Genomic DNA, 18,177 nt, shown 5'->3' with positions numbered 1-18,177 from the left:
TAGTGATTGAATTGGATTAGTATCTGATCTATTGGCACAAAAAGTGTACATACATGTAAAAAGAGAAAAATTTACAACATAATGTTTAAGTAATTTGCAAAGTTAATAACAGTCTGCAAACTGGTGAACCAGATCTTCTGAAAGGAGGAGGAGGAGGAGGAAGAGGACGAGTGTTGTACCGTTGTACCAACACCTTCCTAGCGGACTTTATAAACCATGGGCAAATGAAAAATTCTGATGTGTGTGTGTGTGTGTGTGTGTGTGTGGGGGGGGGGGGGGGGGGGCAGGAAAGCACTGAGCTGGCATGGCAAAAGCCTGCATTCTGGTACTATAGCAAGAGTGGTTACCAAATGCCAGGCCCTGATGCTTGCTGCGTCGGCTCCATACATGACGAAGTAGCATCTTTTCCTAATAACGACAGGCCATGCCCATACAAATAATTCAGTCTCATCTACAACTAATCGTTGACTTTGCTAGCCACTGGCCTTGATTCACACAAAGAACTGATGCCACTATGGTCTAAACTGGCATCTTTGGTACACGAACCACAGTGGGGTGCTGACTGGGCCTGACCCCCAGTAAGCTGTTGGCTGGCCACTGCACTCAAGTGTAACAGTGTGGCCAGTCTACCTGCAAACCTGATGTTTGCAGGCCATACATAGTCGTGCACCGGTTGAGGTGCTGACACTGGTTCTTCACTGTGGCCGCCTTTCAGTTGGGTGTCCTTGCGCCAGTGGTTTCCTCCTGCTGCCGCTTGCTGATCTCCACCAACAATGCCACCTACGATCAGCACAAGCCACTGGGACACTTTCTGCTTCAGCTGTATGAATTCTGCTGAATAAATATGCTGCTGTTACCAATGCATTTATGATTCCATGGTGGCCAAGGAACTGGTTCTACAAGCCCACAACCTAGTCAACCATCCTGACCCAAAAAACAATCAAGAAAAACTTCCATTTCCCGAAACAGCTTAACACCTTTTTCCAGCTCCAATTCATTTTTTTCCAAATCCAAAACCAGTTTTGTTGGTGTTGACCTCCACCTTATCAAAGCTCACATCCGAATTTCACTCCACATAAAATCAATAACTAAGCAGCATTACCTCCACTTTGACAGCTGCAACCTCCTCCACCTCAAACACTACTCTTCTACAGCCCAGGCATCTCTTTCAAATGTATGTACTCCTAACATTAAATCCCTCGTCTGCCCCCGGTAGCTGAGTGGTCAGCGCGACAGACTGTCAATCCTGAGGGCCCGGGTTCGATTCCCGGCTGGGTCGGAGATTTTCTCCGCTCAGGGACTGGGTGTTGTGTTGTCGTAATCATCATCATTTCATCCCCATCAACGCGCAAGTCGCCGAAGTGGCGTCAAATCGAAAGACTTGCACCAGGCGAGCGATCTATCCGATGGGAGGCCCCCGTCACACGCCATTTCATTTCATTAAATCCCTCAATACTTATACCAGCAACCTCTCCCAAGATTTCTTCCCTGACAACTGCACAAAGATCTTCTCCAAAAATAAATCCCCGTGGGAGTATCTCTTCTCCTGTCTGAAAATACAGCTCCCACTTCCAAAATAGTCAGAATGATCCTCCCTACCACCAAGGCCTCAAATGTCACAGTTATAACTTTCTTAAGTAAAGCATTGAAATTAGACCCTGATGTTCTTCCCACAGCACCCACTGTCACTGGAGAGGTTTCCTTTCCCTTCATCCCTCTTCCTTCCCCTTCAACTCTTCTGCCAGAAGAAGGAGCCACTAGCTCTGAAAGCTTGTAAAAGTTAAAACCTTTCTGTGCATGTGTTCTCCTACTGCCATATGATGAGTAGATTTCTCATCTATCCAGTTCCATTATACTGTCAAGAACTTAAATTTGGTGTGGTAAATGGCTCTAAATGTATAAAAATTTAAGTTAATGCAGATGTGCAGTAAAAGCAATCCTGTAATGTTTGAATACAGTATTAGTGGCATGCAGTTGGACATAGTCACATTAATGAAATATCTAGGTGTAATATTATAAAGTGGTATGAAATGAAACGAGCATGTAAGAACAGTAAGAGGGAAGGCGAATGGTCAATTTTTGTTCATTGGGAGACATTTATAAAAGAGTAGCTCATTCATAAAGGAGACTGTATACAGAACAGTAAGGCAACTCATTCTTGAGTATTGCTGAAGTGTTTGGGATCCCCACCAGTTGAGGTTAGAGGAAGACATCAAAACAATTTGGAGACCCGCCGCTAAATTCATTACTAGTAGGTCTGCTCAACATGAGTATTATGGAAATGTTCTGCCAACTCAAATTACAAAAACTACTGAGAAACAGTAATAAGAAAATTTAGAGAACCAGCATTTGTTGCTGACTGCAGACTGATTCTACAGCCACCAACGTACATTTCATGTGAGGACTTTGAAGACAAGTCAAGAGATATCAGGGGTCATACAGAGGCATTCAGACAGTAGTTTTTCCCTTTCTTCATTTGCCAATGGAACAGGAAAGGAATGACTAGCAGTTATACAAGGTACTCTTCACCATGCATCATCATATGGTGGCTTGCAGAGCAGATGTAGAAGTTCCTTTATTCTTTCCATTATTTGCAGTGTTTTGACTATGTGTAGCAATCACAGCTCATTACCTCAGCTGAAATGCTCACTGTTCCCTCTGATAATGTTTGTCACTCAGAATTTACCCTCAATTTTAAAATCTTTCCACGTGCAAAACACACACACACACACACACACACACACACACACACACACACACACACCACAAAAACACTGACCACAGACAACTGGCTCAATGCCAAAGTTACATTCACCTGCAGATTTTTAAATTTTCACATATCTTTAATGCAAAACATATACCGTACTTAATTATTTTTATAAGATGTGAGTTGTCAATGTAGCACGCATGTTTTATGAACTGCCATGCTGGTAAGAACTGTTCAATCATTATAACACTAACCATTTATTACAAACGAGCTGTTTCTCTCATGAGATAAGAAGTTTCATTATTTACTCCCTTCCATGCACTTAACAAATTATTTCTTAATTACTTTTGTCTGGTACGTTTTTCGCAAAAACCACTAGCAACACATGATAATATTCTGTATAGCAAAAGCCACAGTACAAATACCACTAAAGAAACTTTGTAACACGGTGCTATTTATTTTACTTTCCCATAATACTTCGCTCTACACTCAATGCAGCTGTTTGTCCTTAAAAAATGATCATCTCTAAAAACTCATCTGGCAGCTAGAGACATTAATCATCCCAGCATGTGAAAGCTCTTTTTCCACAGAAAATTACTGTCCTCTCAGACATACCTTGTTGAAGCAAGGTAGCCACAACAGGCAAAACTGATGCTTTGTTGTTGTCATCATCACCGTCATCAACAACAACAACAACATCCATCTGACACCCACTGCTAGATAAAGACCCCTCCCCCTAGACTTTTCCTTGCTGCTATTGCATGATTTCTAATGTCATCTACACACAGTACATTAGCTTATTCTCTCCATCTTTTCTCATCTCTCTGAATCAAGCACGAACTCGACTGGCTCATCTACCATCTGTTCCTCTAGATGTCCCAACCCCCCACCCCCACCCCCAGTTTCATTTCAATTACATTATCCTTGATTCACTTGTTTGTTTTTCTGTCTCTTCTATTAATTCTTAACATGCATCTCTTTACTGCTTACTGAGTAACCCTCAGTTTCTGAACAGTTTTCGCACTTAACAATTGCATCTTTCCAAATTACGGAATGCAATACTGAATTTAAAATGCAACATCTTCCTACAGAAATGGAATTTCACCCATTCAGCATTTAATTCCACCAATCTATTGAATTAACTTCATAAGTCATGACAAAAAAAAGCATAAAAAATCATAGAAAAAAAAAAAACTCCACAATACCTCCGCTGTGTTGCCTCTGGAACATTCATGGATTGTGCAGCCGGTGGAAGACTGGCAAATTCTTGTCCTGGATCGGCTGGCGAAGCTGTGGCTGGCATTTTAGCTTGACTTGCAATATTCTGCTTCCGTGGACGTTGTCTTTGGCACCTTAAAGTAAACAAAAATGTATAATTAATTTCAAAGTATGTTGGTGTAGATATAGGTGTGTTTGTGTGTGTGTGTGTGTGTGTGTGTGTGTGTGGACTTCGAAATTTCTAAACCGATATGATGAGGAAGGTGATGAGTTTCTTGAGAATATTTCCACAGGAAACGAGACAATGATGTCTTGTATGACTTCATAAACAAAGTGTAAGTCAGTATGGAATGATCACACATGGCTGTTGCAACCAAAGTGAAAGCCAAACACACAATCTCAAGATTGAGATTATGGCAAATCTGTTTTGGGAGAGGTTTACTGTTCAGTTAGCCAATTTTCTGCTGTAGGGAACAACAATAAATTCACTGCATACTGTTCGACCTTGAGGAAGTTTCAGTGCACCGCACAGAATAACTGATTTGGCCTACTGCCATCCAGAGTTTTCTTGCTGAATGACAATGCACAGCCTCACTACACTTCTCGAACTCAATAGTTAATCAGAGTCATTTGAGCAAACAGACTATACCACACATCCTGGACCTGCCACCAAGTAATTACCATCTGTTCTACTACTTGAAGAAGTTATAATCCCAGGCTAATGTCCGATGCTCACATCACCATGTATAGATAAATTAGAAGAATGCTATAATAAATGTTTAAACAATGGAGGAAGCTTTGTGGAAAAATAGCTTTTCAAGTATAAAGAGTGAAGTAAAAAAATATTTTTGTTTGCCCCTTCTACTTTTTTTTAATGGACCTCACTTAGAAATACCCTTTGTAAGTTGTGGTCCTACATCACAGCAGGCCAATAACAACATGCTGTCCTGCCTGTCTTCCTGATACCAAGTTTTATGCACAAGAGCCCCTGTGTTTCCAGATCAAAGGAAGCACACATCAAACATCACTATATTTTCTGATTGACATTACTGAAGCATCCCTGGCCATCAGGCCGTCTAGGATGAAGGCATTGGCATGGCACGATGTATATTGGCCAGGCACTATTGCAGACATCAAGGGAACAGTCCAGGCCTTAATACTTGCTTTCAGAGCCAGATAGCCCCAGAACAATGTTCCCTCTGACCTACACCAGAGCATCCTCAGTAGGGGATACACACTGATTATGCCACACTGCTCACGGCAGCAATATAGCCATTAGTAGTAGATGCCCCTTGATACTTCCCATACATGACCCAGAAGAAATGGCAAGAGAGAGAATTTGCTCCACAACATATGCTACAGTCCTCACCTAGACCATCCCCATTATAAATTTTTCTATCATTGCAGTGACTAACTATTTCAGTTGTAGAAAATAGACCTCCAAAATGAAACTACAGTAAAACAAATAGAAAACTCTCCTTGCCCAATAGTCTTGGCTAAATACTGACAAAAATGCTAGCTTATGTGAGAAAAGGTTTTGTCACATAATAACACGCTGAAGAATTAAGTTACTGAAAGGCAACATAATGATAAAAAAGGAATCCCTCACTGACATGATGAAGGATTCAAGATGGCCAACTGATTCAGTTCATGTTTGACAAAGTGCTTTCATACCCTCTAAAATGGAGGAATCTAAGATACTTTGTCTCAATCCCCACCCCCTCCCAAATTTGAGGAAATCACCCCGGCAACCCATGACATGCAATCAACTCGATAAAAGGGCTCGATAAATAATTGAAAACTGGGTATTTTTCATCATCTGTGGGACCTGCAAATTCATATTTTCCAAGAAATCAAGAAAAGAAACTTTTACAACTGCCAGTTATGTATCTGAAAGGTTAACATCCTCCAACAAAAGCTGCAATGACCAAGCCCATTAGCTGGGGAGTGTGTTTGCGGATCCCACATTTCATAATAAAAAGCTCAGTTTTCAATATCTATTGATCTCTAACTTCAATTTTGTGTCAGTTGCATGTCAAGAACATTACAGGTGGTTTTCTTGAAAAAGGGGCTTAGAGAATCAAACTAGGTGACAGATGGTACATAAACTATCTGCCAAACATGAGCCATATCAGCTGGCTGTGTCTAAGGCCTTTCCATTTGGGAGTATAATTCGAGCAAGCAAAGGCACAGTTTAAGGCTTATTGATGTATAGCAAGAACAGGAAGGAAGATTAGAGATGGACCATAAGTTTAGATAGGTGTGGATTTGAACTTCACTCCTTCCCATTGCAAGTTCAGAGACTTAACTACTGTGCCGCCTCATTTGTTTATCAATTTTGACATCATAAGAGACAGTACCTGAGAACTGCCTGTTTCCCAGTTGATGGAACATCACAGCTTTCACCTAAAGTTATTTAGACAAACAAGAGGAGACATGTATCAAAACGGCCAGATGAGGATCTGAATCTCATGCCTCCTGAATACAAGTACAGTGTCTTACCCACTGCATCATATCATATCACCCAATGACATGAGAGAGAATTTGCTCAACAACATTCAACTATTCTTGACTTATGATAACCTCTATTCTTGTTCATACTTCTGATCTCATTTCTTTCATACAACATATTTTCAGCCACTTGTTTCTTGTTCTTCCAAACTTGCTCACCTTTCTTTCAATATACGTGTGGTTCCAATTAGTCATCCTTTTCTCCATAACTTGGTCAATCCCCTCTCTGCCTCACCTCAGTGTTCCAAATATCACTTCTTACAGGATTTTCATTGGCAATTTCCTTCCAAATCTTATCCTGCTCTCTCTAAATATGCAGTGTGGTTATATCTTACATCCTTCCAACCACAATGAGTAGAAGTTGCCCTTACAAGTCTAAGAGTGTGGGACCTTTATCAATGAACACATGGTTTTTCCTATTGCTGGAAGACCCACTAGTGTTTGAAATATGTGGAACATGGATATTGATATACAATATTTTAACTTAATGTGTTTTAGTTGTTAACCTGAGGGACAGACTGTGTTTTCCCCAGAATCTGCTCACTATTTTTAATGACTAAAAGATGAGTGCAGTATGGGGTGCAGGTGTTTTTGTGCTGTCTGGTCTCCTTCCCAAAATGTTTGTAGGTACATTTTAACATATTAGAGTGGACAGGTTAGACATTATAACCAAGTGTGTCACTCACACCCAGTAATCTGGTACCTTTTTATTTTAAAAAAGACCCTACTATTTTATTACATATTTTATCAGCTGCTACTCATGTTTTCATATGTTTTGTGCTATTGTTTTTGTTGTCTTCTTTTGGTCAGTGTTGTATTTTAAGCCTTTTTGTTGTAAGTGTGTGTCGTTTCTATATAGCTTTAGAATTTATCATAGTTTTAATCATTTTAACTGCACTTGCCACTCTTTATATTATGCAAGTGTGTTCATGGCCCTGTAATTCAGTGCCCTAAAACCACAACAGTAACAATAAAAAGAAACTTGTTCTAGATGTTACATTGTTTGTCATCATCTTTTTATTGGTGTGCTTGCCACTATGTGGTATGAAAAAATCTGATAGTGAATCTTCTATTCATTCTCTCTCTCTCTCTCTCTCTCTCTCTCTCTCTCTCTCTCTCTCTCTGTTCCTAATGCCATACAGAGCAAGCAAGCAAGATAAAAATTTTATCTTTGAGAAGTTATTTCTTTTTTTTTTTTTTTTCTAATATTTTGGCAGTATATCTTCCAGCTATCTTCAGAGAGAGCCGATTGACATTGCAGTACGATACAGTACTTGTTCTTCCATTCTAAACCACAGAAAACACAAGCACCAGAGACATTGATTGGCAACAAAGAATATGCATAAATTGAATCTTTGGCTATGTGGTCAATCCATGATGGGATATCAACATGTAGTTATTTGCTGCAGTGTCTTAGTGAATTTATTAAAGAAAGCACCAGATTCCATGATTTGTCTACAATGAAACTACACTTTCTGTTAAGGTGTGTTGAACACTGCAGGCACATGTGACTCTTACAGCCCAAGGAAGCAGCTGTGACAGGGCACTGCATTGATAGAGGTCATTCTACTCATGGTATGAGAAGTTCAAAATTCTAGTTACAACTTCATTTTTTTGGACTCGGTGGTGAAAGACGCCGTTGAAGTTTCTTTGATGAATAATTTAACGAACAAAGACAGCAGTTTAAACCCAGACAAACAATGAACCCCATTGCTTTCTTTAATAAACTCACAAAGACGTCATTACACTGTAGCTAATGATGACACATCAGCATCATCAATGTCTCTAGCACTCACACTTTTTGTGGTTTAAAACAATGGAACAAGTACTGTAATGTGCTCTAGCTTCATGTGGGTGACTCTGATACTGCTGGAAGATATACAGCCACATTATTACAAAAAGAAGAAATAAAATTTGTGGTTGCCTCCCAAAATTTAATGAATGGATTATCATGCTGTGAAAACACCAAGGAGAACATTTATCAATACAGCATATAAGGAATGAGTTTTGGAGGAGAACTGATGTTATCAATCAACAATGACTCTTTTTAGATCAATGGAGCCTTTAAGCATTTTTTCCTTAAATAAATTCTGTCCATGTTGAGAGATTCTGGATGGTCTACAAAATAGCCATATATAGCTGCCATAACTTTTTCATTTGACTCAAAATGTTTCCAATCAGAAATTTGTTTACATGTGGGCACAGGTGGAAGTCAGAGTGTGCCAACTAAGGCAAACAGAACAGATGTTCCAAAAAATAATACTACAACTACCTCCAAGTTCCAATGCCCTACAAACCTTTATGGGCATGTGCACTATCCTGAAGAGCTTTTCTTTTTACTTTCTTTTACAGTCTATATCACTTCCCACATATTTTTTCATTCAAGTTGTATAGAAGAGTTTTACACTACTAATCACCACAGATTTACCCTTCACAAGGTAATCAATATGAACACCCCAATTTGCAAATCAGAAAACACTATTCATAATCATATAGGCAGATCTAATTGACATTACTTTTAAAAACAAATAAAACTACTTCGATTTTCTTCTGTTTCTGATGAGGTATGATGTATCCATGAGTCTCCCACGGTAACAAATTAGTGCACAAAATTAGTTGGAGTTTTTGTAATGCTATCTAAATGTGCCAAGGAATTTATTTTTATTTTTGCTTTGAATCAGATTCCAACAAATGCAGTGCACCATCTCATACAAACTTCCTCGTGTATTAATTTTTCATAGAAAATGTATCCCAGTGTATGAATAAGTTGTCAGCTAATTGGTAAACCTACATTGCCTATTGCCCGAAACCATATGGTGCATTTTGCTAATGGTTCCTTTGGTAACTGTAGTTTTGGGTCATCCATAACTCCATATACAATACATGCACCCTATGTGATCAAAAGTATCCAGACACCTGGCTGAAAATGACTAACAAGTTCGTGGCACCCTCCATTGGTAACACTGGAATTCAATATGGTGTTGGCCCACCCTTAGTCCTGATGACAGCTTCCACTCTTGCAGAAGTATGTTCAATCAGGTGCTGGAAGGTTTGTTGGGGAATGGCAGCCCATTCTTCATGGAGTGCTGCACTGAGGAGAAGTATCAATGTCAGTCGGTGAGGACCGGCACAAAGTCGGCGTTCCAAAACATCCCAAAGGTGTTCTATAGGATTCAGGTCAGGACTCTGTGCAGGCCAATCCATTACAGGGATGTTATTGTCATGCAGCCACTCCACCACAGGCCGTGCATTACAAACAGGTGCTCAATCATGTTGAAAGATGCAATCGCCATCCCCGAATCGCTCTTCAACAGTGGGAGGTATAATGGTGCTTCAAACGTCAATGTAGGCCTGTGCTGTGATAGTGTCACACAAAACAACAAGGGGTGCAAGCCCCCTCCATGAAAAACATGACCACATCATAAAACCACCACCTCCGAATTTTAGTGTTGGCACTACACATGCTGGCAGATGATGTTCACTGGGCATTCGCCATACCCACACCCTGCCGGCAGATTGCCACATTGTGTACCATGATTCGTCACCCCATACAATGTTTTTCCACTGTTCAATCATCCTATGAAATCCAAGTTTCCTCACCTTCCGCTGTGTAGGTACATGGTGAAAGGCCCCTCCCCTACGTGGTAAAATTAAAATTTATTTTAAAAAAATGAAACCGATCGACCATAAGTGTCGGCAAGGACATTAATTATGAATGCATGGTAAGGCGCAGACAAATGAAAAAAAAAAAAAAAACACTCATTTTTCTTTGTACATGATTTTGTTTTCTCTCTCTTGTATGTGGAAGGATGGTTAAGATGTACTGTTTAAAGTATGAAGTATTACGAGTGTTACGTATTACACGTGTGAATGAATAAGAGAAGACTTAATAACAGTATTAAGTATTTTTATTGAAGTGAAGTGGAGCCAAGTAAGGAGGATTTTCTTCATTTTTTGACACACACTGGTGTCCTGGCATCTACAATTGAAATGTAAGAGAGAAAGTCCGAATAGCCTGAATTCATACAACTGGAACATTTCTAATAATGCAATTGTATTATCCTTTAAATTTTTTCCCATTCATATGTATTTTATTATTAACTGTCACAGCACCTGCAATGGATCTTGATGCAGTTTGGAATTCCTGTGTGATGGTTTGAATACATGTCTGTCTATTACACATTACAACCCTCTTCAACTGTCAGTGGTCTCTATCAATCAACAGACGAGATCGGCCTGTACGATTTTGTGCTGTACATGTCCCTTCATGTTTCCACTTCACTGTTACATCAGAACAGTGGACATAGGGATGTTTAGGAGTGTAGAAATCTCGCGTGCAGACGTATTATGCAAATGACACCCAATCACCTGACCACGTTCGAAGCCCGTGAATTCCGCGGAGTGCCCCTTTCTGCTCTCTCACGATGTCTAATGACTACTGAAGTTGCTGATATGATGTACCTGCAGTAGATGGCAGCACAATGCACTTAATATGAAAAACTTATGTTTTTGAGGGTATGCAGATTTTTTGATCACGTAGTATAAGTTCACTCCTTTCTTAGCATTGGAAATGGACATACACTTTATAAGCTTTCACCAACTTTCAATGAAGTTCTAACAGTACTAAACCATGCAAATCAAAGAATAGACACACAAATCAAATTGACACTTGACTTGTTGGGTAAAATGTACCAACAGAACGAAACTGAAGGCAATAGAAAGGGAGCACAAGCTGGGATTGGATAAGCATGGGGAAAGAATTACTCAAATTCCTTTACAAAGCTACCATCTCACAATTTATTGCAACTGATTTTGGAAAACACGACTCTAAATGGTTAGATAAGAAACAAAGCTCTGGTTCTCCTGAATATGAATCCAGCACCTTAAATAGTGTGACATTTCAGACCCAGCTGCCAGAAATGATAATCATGTGTGCATGGCACGAGCTTGCTTGTGTAAATGAATGTGTTCTTGCTCACTTTTCTGAAGAAGGCTTTGGCCAAAAGATAATGTACAAGTGTCTATTTGTTATGCCTATCTCCATCTGAATGTGCCATATTTATGTTGTATAGCAATCTATCCTTTTCTTATATTGTTAATATTCCAACCTGAAATTTCCATTGTTTGAAGTAGCTATACATTTCACAACACGTACATTATGCAACAAATAGTGTGGAAGCATAAATTAAACATACTGAAGATTGTATATGCATTGTATTTATCACTCTGAATTGTATCAAGCACATATCAACCAATAAAAATATTTTCACAAATATGATAAAATTCAAAAGTCAAAGAGTTAATAGCTTTTCCAAAGAGTAAATATTTTTCCCAACTCACTTAATATTCTTCAAATCAATAAGTATCATACAACACACACATTTTACAATAGCCAATGTTATTCCTCAGGGCTCGAGCTATATCATTGCCAAATTTCATCGAAACTGGTTCAGTGGGTTAGTCATGGAAATGCAACAGACAGAGTTACTCTTGCATCTATGATATTAGTATGGATGAAACTTTCAATTCAAATATTTTTTCTGTGATCTGATTCTGAAGAAATAAAGCCCATACAATGACTTATGCTAACCTCTAGTTACCTGTGAAAACCCCATGAAAATATGTCTAGTAGTTTTGGAGAAGCATGTTCAAACAGACAAACACATAACAGTTTTACATTTTTATTATTAGTACAGGTACAGAAGATATAGTTTATAAAGCTTATTGGTATACAACATCTGAAGCAGTATGATTGGGGACATGAATGAAGAGCTTGTTTGCTTCACTAACATGGGAGGAGAGAGCCATGTAGAGCTGGCCATGCCTAAAGCAACTGGCACTAAGGTCCATGTCTGCAACTCACAGCATCTGACCTTGTGCATTTTTTATGGCCATGGCATAACATAACCTCACCTATAATTGTACACTTTTAAAACAAACTGGTAAATCATTAGGAATAAGTGGGATTCAGGGTATAAAAACTCACTCACCTGCACCACTAGCCATCAAAATTACCACTTTTATTATGTTATGCAGAAGAGAAGTAATTTTAAGCCTCATACCATTAAACTACTTTGGTGGGCTCAAATTTCGCACCACAATAATTAGGATGCCATTTTTCAAATTAATTTTGCATGATGGATGCCCAAGTGCACTAAAAGAATTTAAAAATTCGATCAGTGGCAGAATCATCTCGCTCCACAACATACAGAGGTATACTCTACAAATTCTCCCTCACCAAGAGTAAGTATGCCCACATTAATTCTCGCAGCTTGATTGGTTCGAGGTGACAATACAGCTCTTTCACAAAGCCAAGAGTTTTCATGAGATAGAGGTCTTGAAGTGAAAGTACTGTAGGACACAAATTAGCAGGCAAAACAATTTACTATCTTCTTCCAGATATGTGCCCATACTAATTTTAACAGCATATCTGAAAGCTTCTGTGCATTTGTGTTGCATTCTGTTTGTGACCTCATTCTGTTTGTGGACACATCAGCGTGATGTGTCACCACAGACTTGAACTCTACAACACTTTTATCATCCGCTTTTGCTTCCTGTGGTACCATAGGTAATGTCTGCCTAAAATAGCCACAAAAAAAAAAAATAATAATAATAATAACAATAATAATAATGCCACCCATGGGTTGGTCATTTTGTTGAACATCTTTAAGGGTTTTATAAACCACCTCTACTGGTTATTAAACAGCAATTGCGTAGAATCCTGGCTTTGTCACTGATCTTCAAGGTGTCATATACTGTGTGTTCACTGATATCGAAATCTATCAGGAATTTAAATACTGTATGAGCACCTTCATCAGTGGGTAAAAAAGTAGCTGCTGTTCGTGGTAAAGCCACAGCAATAGCTATTTTTCCTTGGGCTCATGATTTTAGCGAGGAATGCTTTTCCTATCCCATCACGTGCCTCAAAAAACAGAATTCCTCCCATATTATTATTGACACTCGGACAAATGCATCTGAATATTGTGCACTGTTGTTCTGCTAGATTTTGGATGCCGTTCTACAATTTTTCTGCAAGTTCTGTTGGATTATGGTTTATTTCCGCTGTGTACACTCTGTTGATGAATGCATCTTCTAATAATGCCACTGACAAGCTATACTGATGGATAGAACTTCCTCCCATATATGTAACCAAGTTTTGTATAGCCACCAAGCACTAACAATTTGCAGAGTGCTGAAAGGAGGTCCCTACAGTGTATGTAAAATCAGGCTCAAGCAGAAATATGTGGCACTGTTTGGATTAACCGTTACGCTCTTCCAATAACATGTTCTTTAAATACGTCAGGCTCCCCATCTACAGCTCTGCCACGCATTCTACAACTGAAAATACCTATCTGTTTGTTGTAAGTAAAGTATAACGAAACTTCATCATACAACAATGTTTTTGCAAAATCATTGGCTTCAGAAAGCCTAAAGTATGCCAGAAAAATTGTTTGTCTTTAGTTATCAAACCAACCTGTAATATCTTCAGGGTTACAATATATTCGCTGTTCTCCTGCAAGGTGTACATCAAGATGAATCACAGGTAGGTGTCTCTTGTGAATAAGGAAGCTCAAAATTTGCCACACTGCCTCTGAAAAGCTTAGGTATCAGCTCGACTGAAACCTCATGACTTTATAGTGTTCATTTCTCAATGCAAGTGTGGCTCTAGTCACTGCCCCCATTCACGTACTTGCAAATATGCTACATACATTCAACATTATTGCACATTTCAACGTTAATGTAACTTGAAATGTTTTAGATAATATTGGATAATAGGGCATGTCTAGTGTCGAAAACAATTTCTTGGTCATGTGACTTTATTGTAGCTGTAAACCCACCTTGCTCAGATGAACATCAACTATAGATATCCATCTTCTCCCCTTATCATTTGCTCTACCAGTGCTCTTGGATCTCTCCAAGAACACCTGCCATCCTGCATACAAGGAATGTTTCTGTTTATGCCCTGCAAGGATTGTGAACCATGGGTGTCTCTACAATGTCAAACAGTGTTGGAACTGTGTCATGGTCCAGAAATGCAGCACTCTAACAACTTGTCAACATCATTGGGACATATTTTGTCTACCAGCCACAGGAGGACGTGTGCATGAGGTAGGCCATGCTTTCGTCACTCAACACTATACATGAAGCACAAAGATGACCCGAAAAAGCTTTCTTTTGTGATCAGGTGGATCAGCAACTTCAATTTCAACTAGAAAACCCTGGCTCTTAGATCATGTCAATCATGTGACATGTCAAGAAAGAAGTTCTTGAATGAATTCATTCCACTTTGGATTTGTTGTGAATGTAATAAATAGATCAGGTCTTCCATAGTTTTGTACATAACAGAAAGTGTCCTGAGTACACAAATGCTTATTGCATGGGCCATCAGTAAAACTGGACAGAAGAATCACTACTCGGCCTAAAGTTTTCTGTGCTATCATCCTGCTGCACAGCGACTCATAAGTGCACATAGTCTTCAGCACATAACGTTATCTAGTTGGGGCATATATACACTAAGGGCTTTGTCTCATTTTTGTGTACATATCAACAACAAACTGACAGAAGAGTTCATAAAATCTCTGCAAGTAGACAAAACAATATTGTCTTATTTGCAGCTGGTGAGCATAAAATTGTCGGGACGATAGCTTTTAGTTAATGTTCAACAATTTTGTGTTGGAGTTGACTTGGTACAACCCAAAATTGTACCCATCTTCTCCATGGCAGTAAATTAAGGGGTACTGTATGGCATCGTATGATCAATGTGCCTCTTAAATGCGTTTAAGGCAATTGAGTCGAGTATGCAGTACTATACACATGGTTCACATTCCTGATTAACCAAAACAGCTGCAATTTCATTTGTGATAGGGACATTATACTTCCACCATGTCCAGCAGCAGGTCATTTGTCTGTGCTAATGACAGATTTATACTCATTATTTTGCACCTGCAGAATTGATTCTAATCTAGCTTTAAAATATGAATATATAGATTCACTTGATGAATCATGTTTTGAAGCAGAGCAATCAGATCACTGCCAAGTTGTGGAAAGTTTCCATATCTACTAGTTGCCTGTTCTTCATAATTAGAAACAAACTACACCTGAAGAAACTTGGGTACATTTCAGGCAGCAAAGTACTGAGAAGGTGGTAAACCTGGCCTTGAACCTTGAAGGTAGGCATGAATGGTCCATCCATAATTTGTTTCGTGGCAAAGGATGTAATTCGAAATGCATTATAGTATGCATGGACCCTATCCATAAAGTACGAGGTGCATTCAAGTTCTAAGGCCTCCAATTTTTTTTCTAATTAACTACTCACCCGAAATCGATGAAACTGGCGTTACTTCTCGACATAATCGCCCTGCAGACGTACACATTTTTCACAACGCTGACACCATGATTCCATGGCAGCGGCGAAGGCTTCTTTAGGAATCTGTTTTGACCACTGGAAAATCGCTGAGGCAATAGCAGCACGGCTGGTGAATGTGCGGCCACGGAGAGTGTCTTTCATTGTTGGAAAAAGCCAAAAGTCACTAGGAGCCAGATCAGGTGAGTAGGGAGTATGAGAAATCGCTTCAAAGTTGTTATCACGAAGAAACTGTTGCGTAACGTTAGCTCGATGTGCGGGTGCGTTGTCTTGGTGAAACAGCACACGCGCAGCCCTTCCCAGACGTTTTTGTTGCAGTGCAGGAAGGAATTTGTTCTTCAAAACATTTTCGTAGGATGCACCTGTTACCGTAGTGCCCTTTGGAACGCAATGGGTAAGGATTACGCCCTCGCTGTCCCAGAACATGGACGCCATCATTTTTTCAGCACTGGCGGTTACCCGAAATTTTTTTGGTGGCGGTGAATCTGTGTGCTTTCATTGAGCTGACTGGCGCTTTGTTTCTGGATTGGAAAATGGCATCCACGTCTCATCCATTGTCACAACCAACGAAAACAAAGTCCCATTCATGCTGTCGTTGCGCATCTACATTGCTTGGCAACATGCCACACGAGCAGCCATGTGGTCATCCGTCAGCATTCATGGCACCCACCTGGATGACACTTTTTGCATTTTCAGGTCTCCATGCAGGATTGTGTGCACAGAACCCACAGAAATGCCAACTCTGAAGGCGATCTGTTCAACAGTCATTCGGCGATCCCCCAAAACAATTCTCTCCACTTTCTCGATCATGTTGTCAGACCAGCTTGTGCGAGCCCGAGGTTGTTTCGGTTTGTTGTCACACGATGTTCTGCCTTCATTAAACTGTCGCACCCACAAACGCACTTTCGACACATCCATAACTCCATCACCACATGTCTCCTTCAACTGTCGATGAATTTCAATTGGTTTCACACCACGCAAATTCAGAAAACGAATGATTGCACGCTGTTCAAGTAAGGAAAACGTCACCATTTTAAGTATTTAAAACAGTTCTCATTCTCGCCGCTGGCGGTAAAATTCCATCTGCCACATGGTGCTGCCATCTCTGGGACGTATTGACAATGAATGCGGCCTCATTTTAAAACAATGCGCATGTTTCTATCTCTTTCTAGTCCGGAGAAAAAAAATCGGAGGCCTTAGAACTTGAATGCACCTCGTATTTTGATTGTGGACGGTCACCATTCAGCAGAGATTTTAAAATCTGAGGGAGGTTCTGAAAAATTTAAATATGCATTTCTCCACTTAAACAACCCATCCCAGCCACTTCTTTCCATTATTCCATAATCTCACAAAATACACAATTTACGACCATTCCACCACGGAAGCATATATGGTACAATCAATTACAGGACTATAAGTAACTGTAATTTTCTCTTTATCACCCGAGGAAGTTGAGCAGGCCCTGCAACTATTTCTTGTTTCTTCTGAATCTTCAGATGAAATGAGTGAATGTCAAAGTCAGTCAAGATCTAGGCAAGCTTGGCGCTGTTCTTCTGGTTGTCATATTCCATCTATTCTTTCCCTTTCACTCATTGTAAAATTCTCATGATCTCGACGTGTGTCCTCTCTTGCTAATTCTAAATATTGTGATGACCCTGATCATTGCTTAAGTGCTTGTTATGCTCAGTAAATGTTTCTGAGGTGCGAGATAATGAATGGAGCTTGAAATATGCTCACTATTTTTTATTTACTTAAATTTGGCATATTTCGTGACAGTACTTTTTCCGTAAAATGTTTACAAGGCGATATTTGTCTTGGCTTCAGTTGTCTAATGGAAGTATGATTCCACAATGCAGTTTCGTCGGCTTCAGAAATGACCTGGTTCAATGCATTTGCCTCATTTTTGGTGCTTCAAATACCATTTCTTCGAATGTGGTTTCTTCTTAAAGTTTATATAAAAAAGTAGTAACATAATTCATTTTTTCATGTTCACTAACAAATTACTTATGACGGCGACCTGCACATTGTTCTACCATCAACACACACCAAGAGTTCACTGCCGACTGACTACAGTCAAAGACGACTCCAGTGTCAAAGACATTTTACACAACACACAAGCTTCCACTTGTAACCAGTCTCTTTGATATTCTTTGTCACATTTACTAATAGTAATCAATATGCTTTCACTCTCAAAAATATAAGTAAATTAGCATATAATAAGGCAAATTACAATTTAAAAAATTCTGACAAAAATATAAGAAAACATTTACAATTTGGTATCGACAAATCCGGTAGAAAATAACACATCTCCCAGATCCATTACACGTTCACTATCAGTACTCAGTCATAATATCTGTTGGTTGAGAGACCATGAAGC

At 39.4% G+C, this 18,177-nt stretch overlaps 1 protein-coding gene across 1 annotated transcript in view; it reads right to left on the bottom strand.

The window, feature by feature from the left end:
* LOC124601260 overlaps positions 1-18,177 on the bottom strand; it is a 235,693-nt gene that overhangs the window by 177,262 nt on the left and 40,254 nt on the right. The window contains exon 3 of the mRNA XM_047136230.1: positions 3,913-4,059. Coding sequence (XP_046992186.1) covers positions 3,913-4,059 — 147 coding nt within the window. The remainder of the gene's footprint in view (positions 1-3,912; positions 4,060-18,177) is intronic.

The sequence above is a fragment of the Schistocerca americana genome, chromosome 1 (genome assembly GCF_021461395.2).
Source record: "Schistocerca americana isolate TAMUIC-IGC-003095 chromosome 1, iqSchAmer2.1, whole genome shotgun sequence".
In the NCBI taxonomy this organism is placed as follows: Eukaryota; Metazoa; Arthropoda; class Insecta; order Orthoptera; family Acrididae; genus Schistocerca; species Schistocerca americana.
The sequence above is the reverse complement of the archived record's forward strand: the minus strand, read 5'-3'. Positions and strand labels throughout refer to the sequence as shown.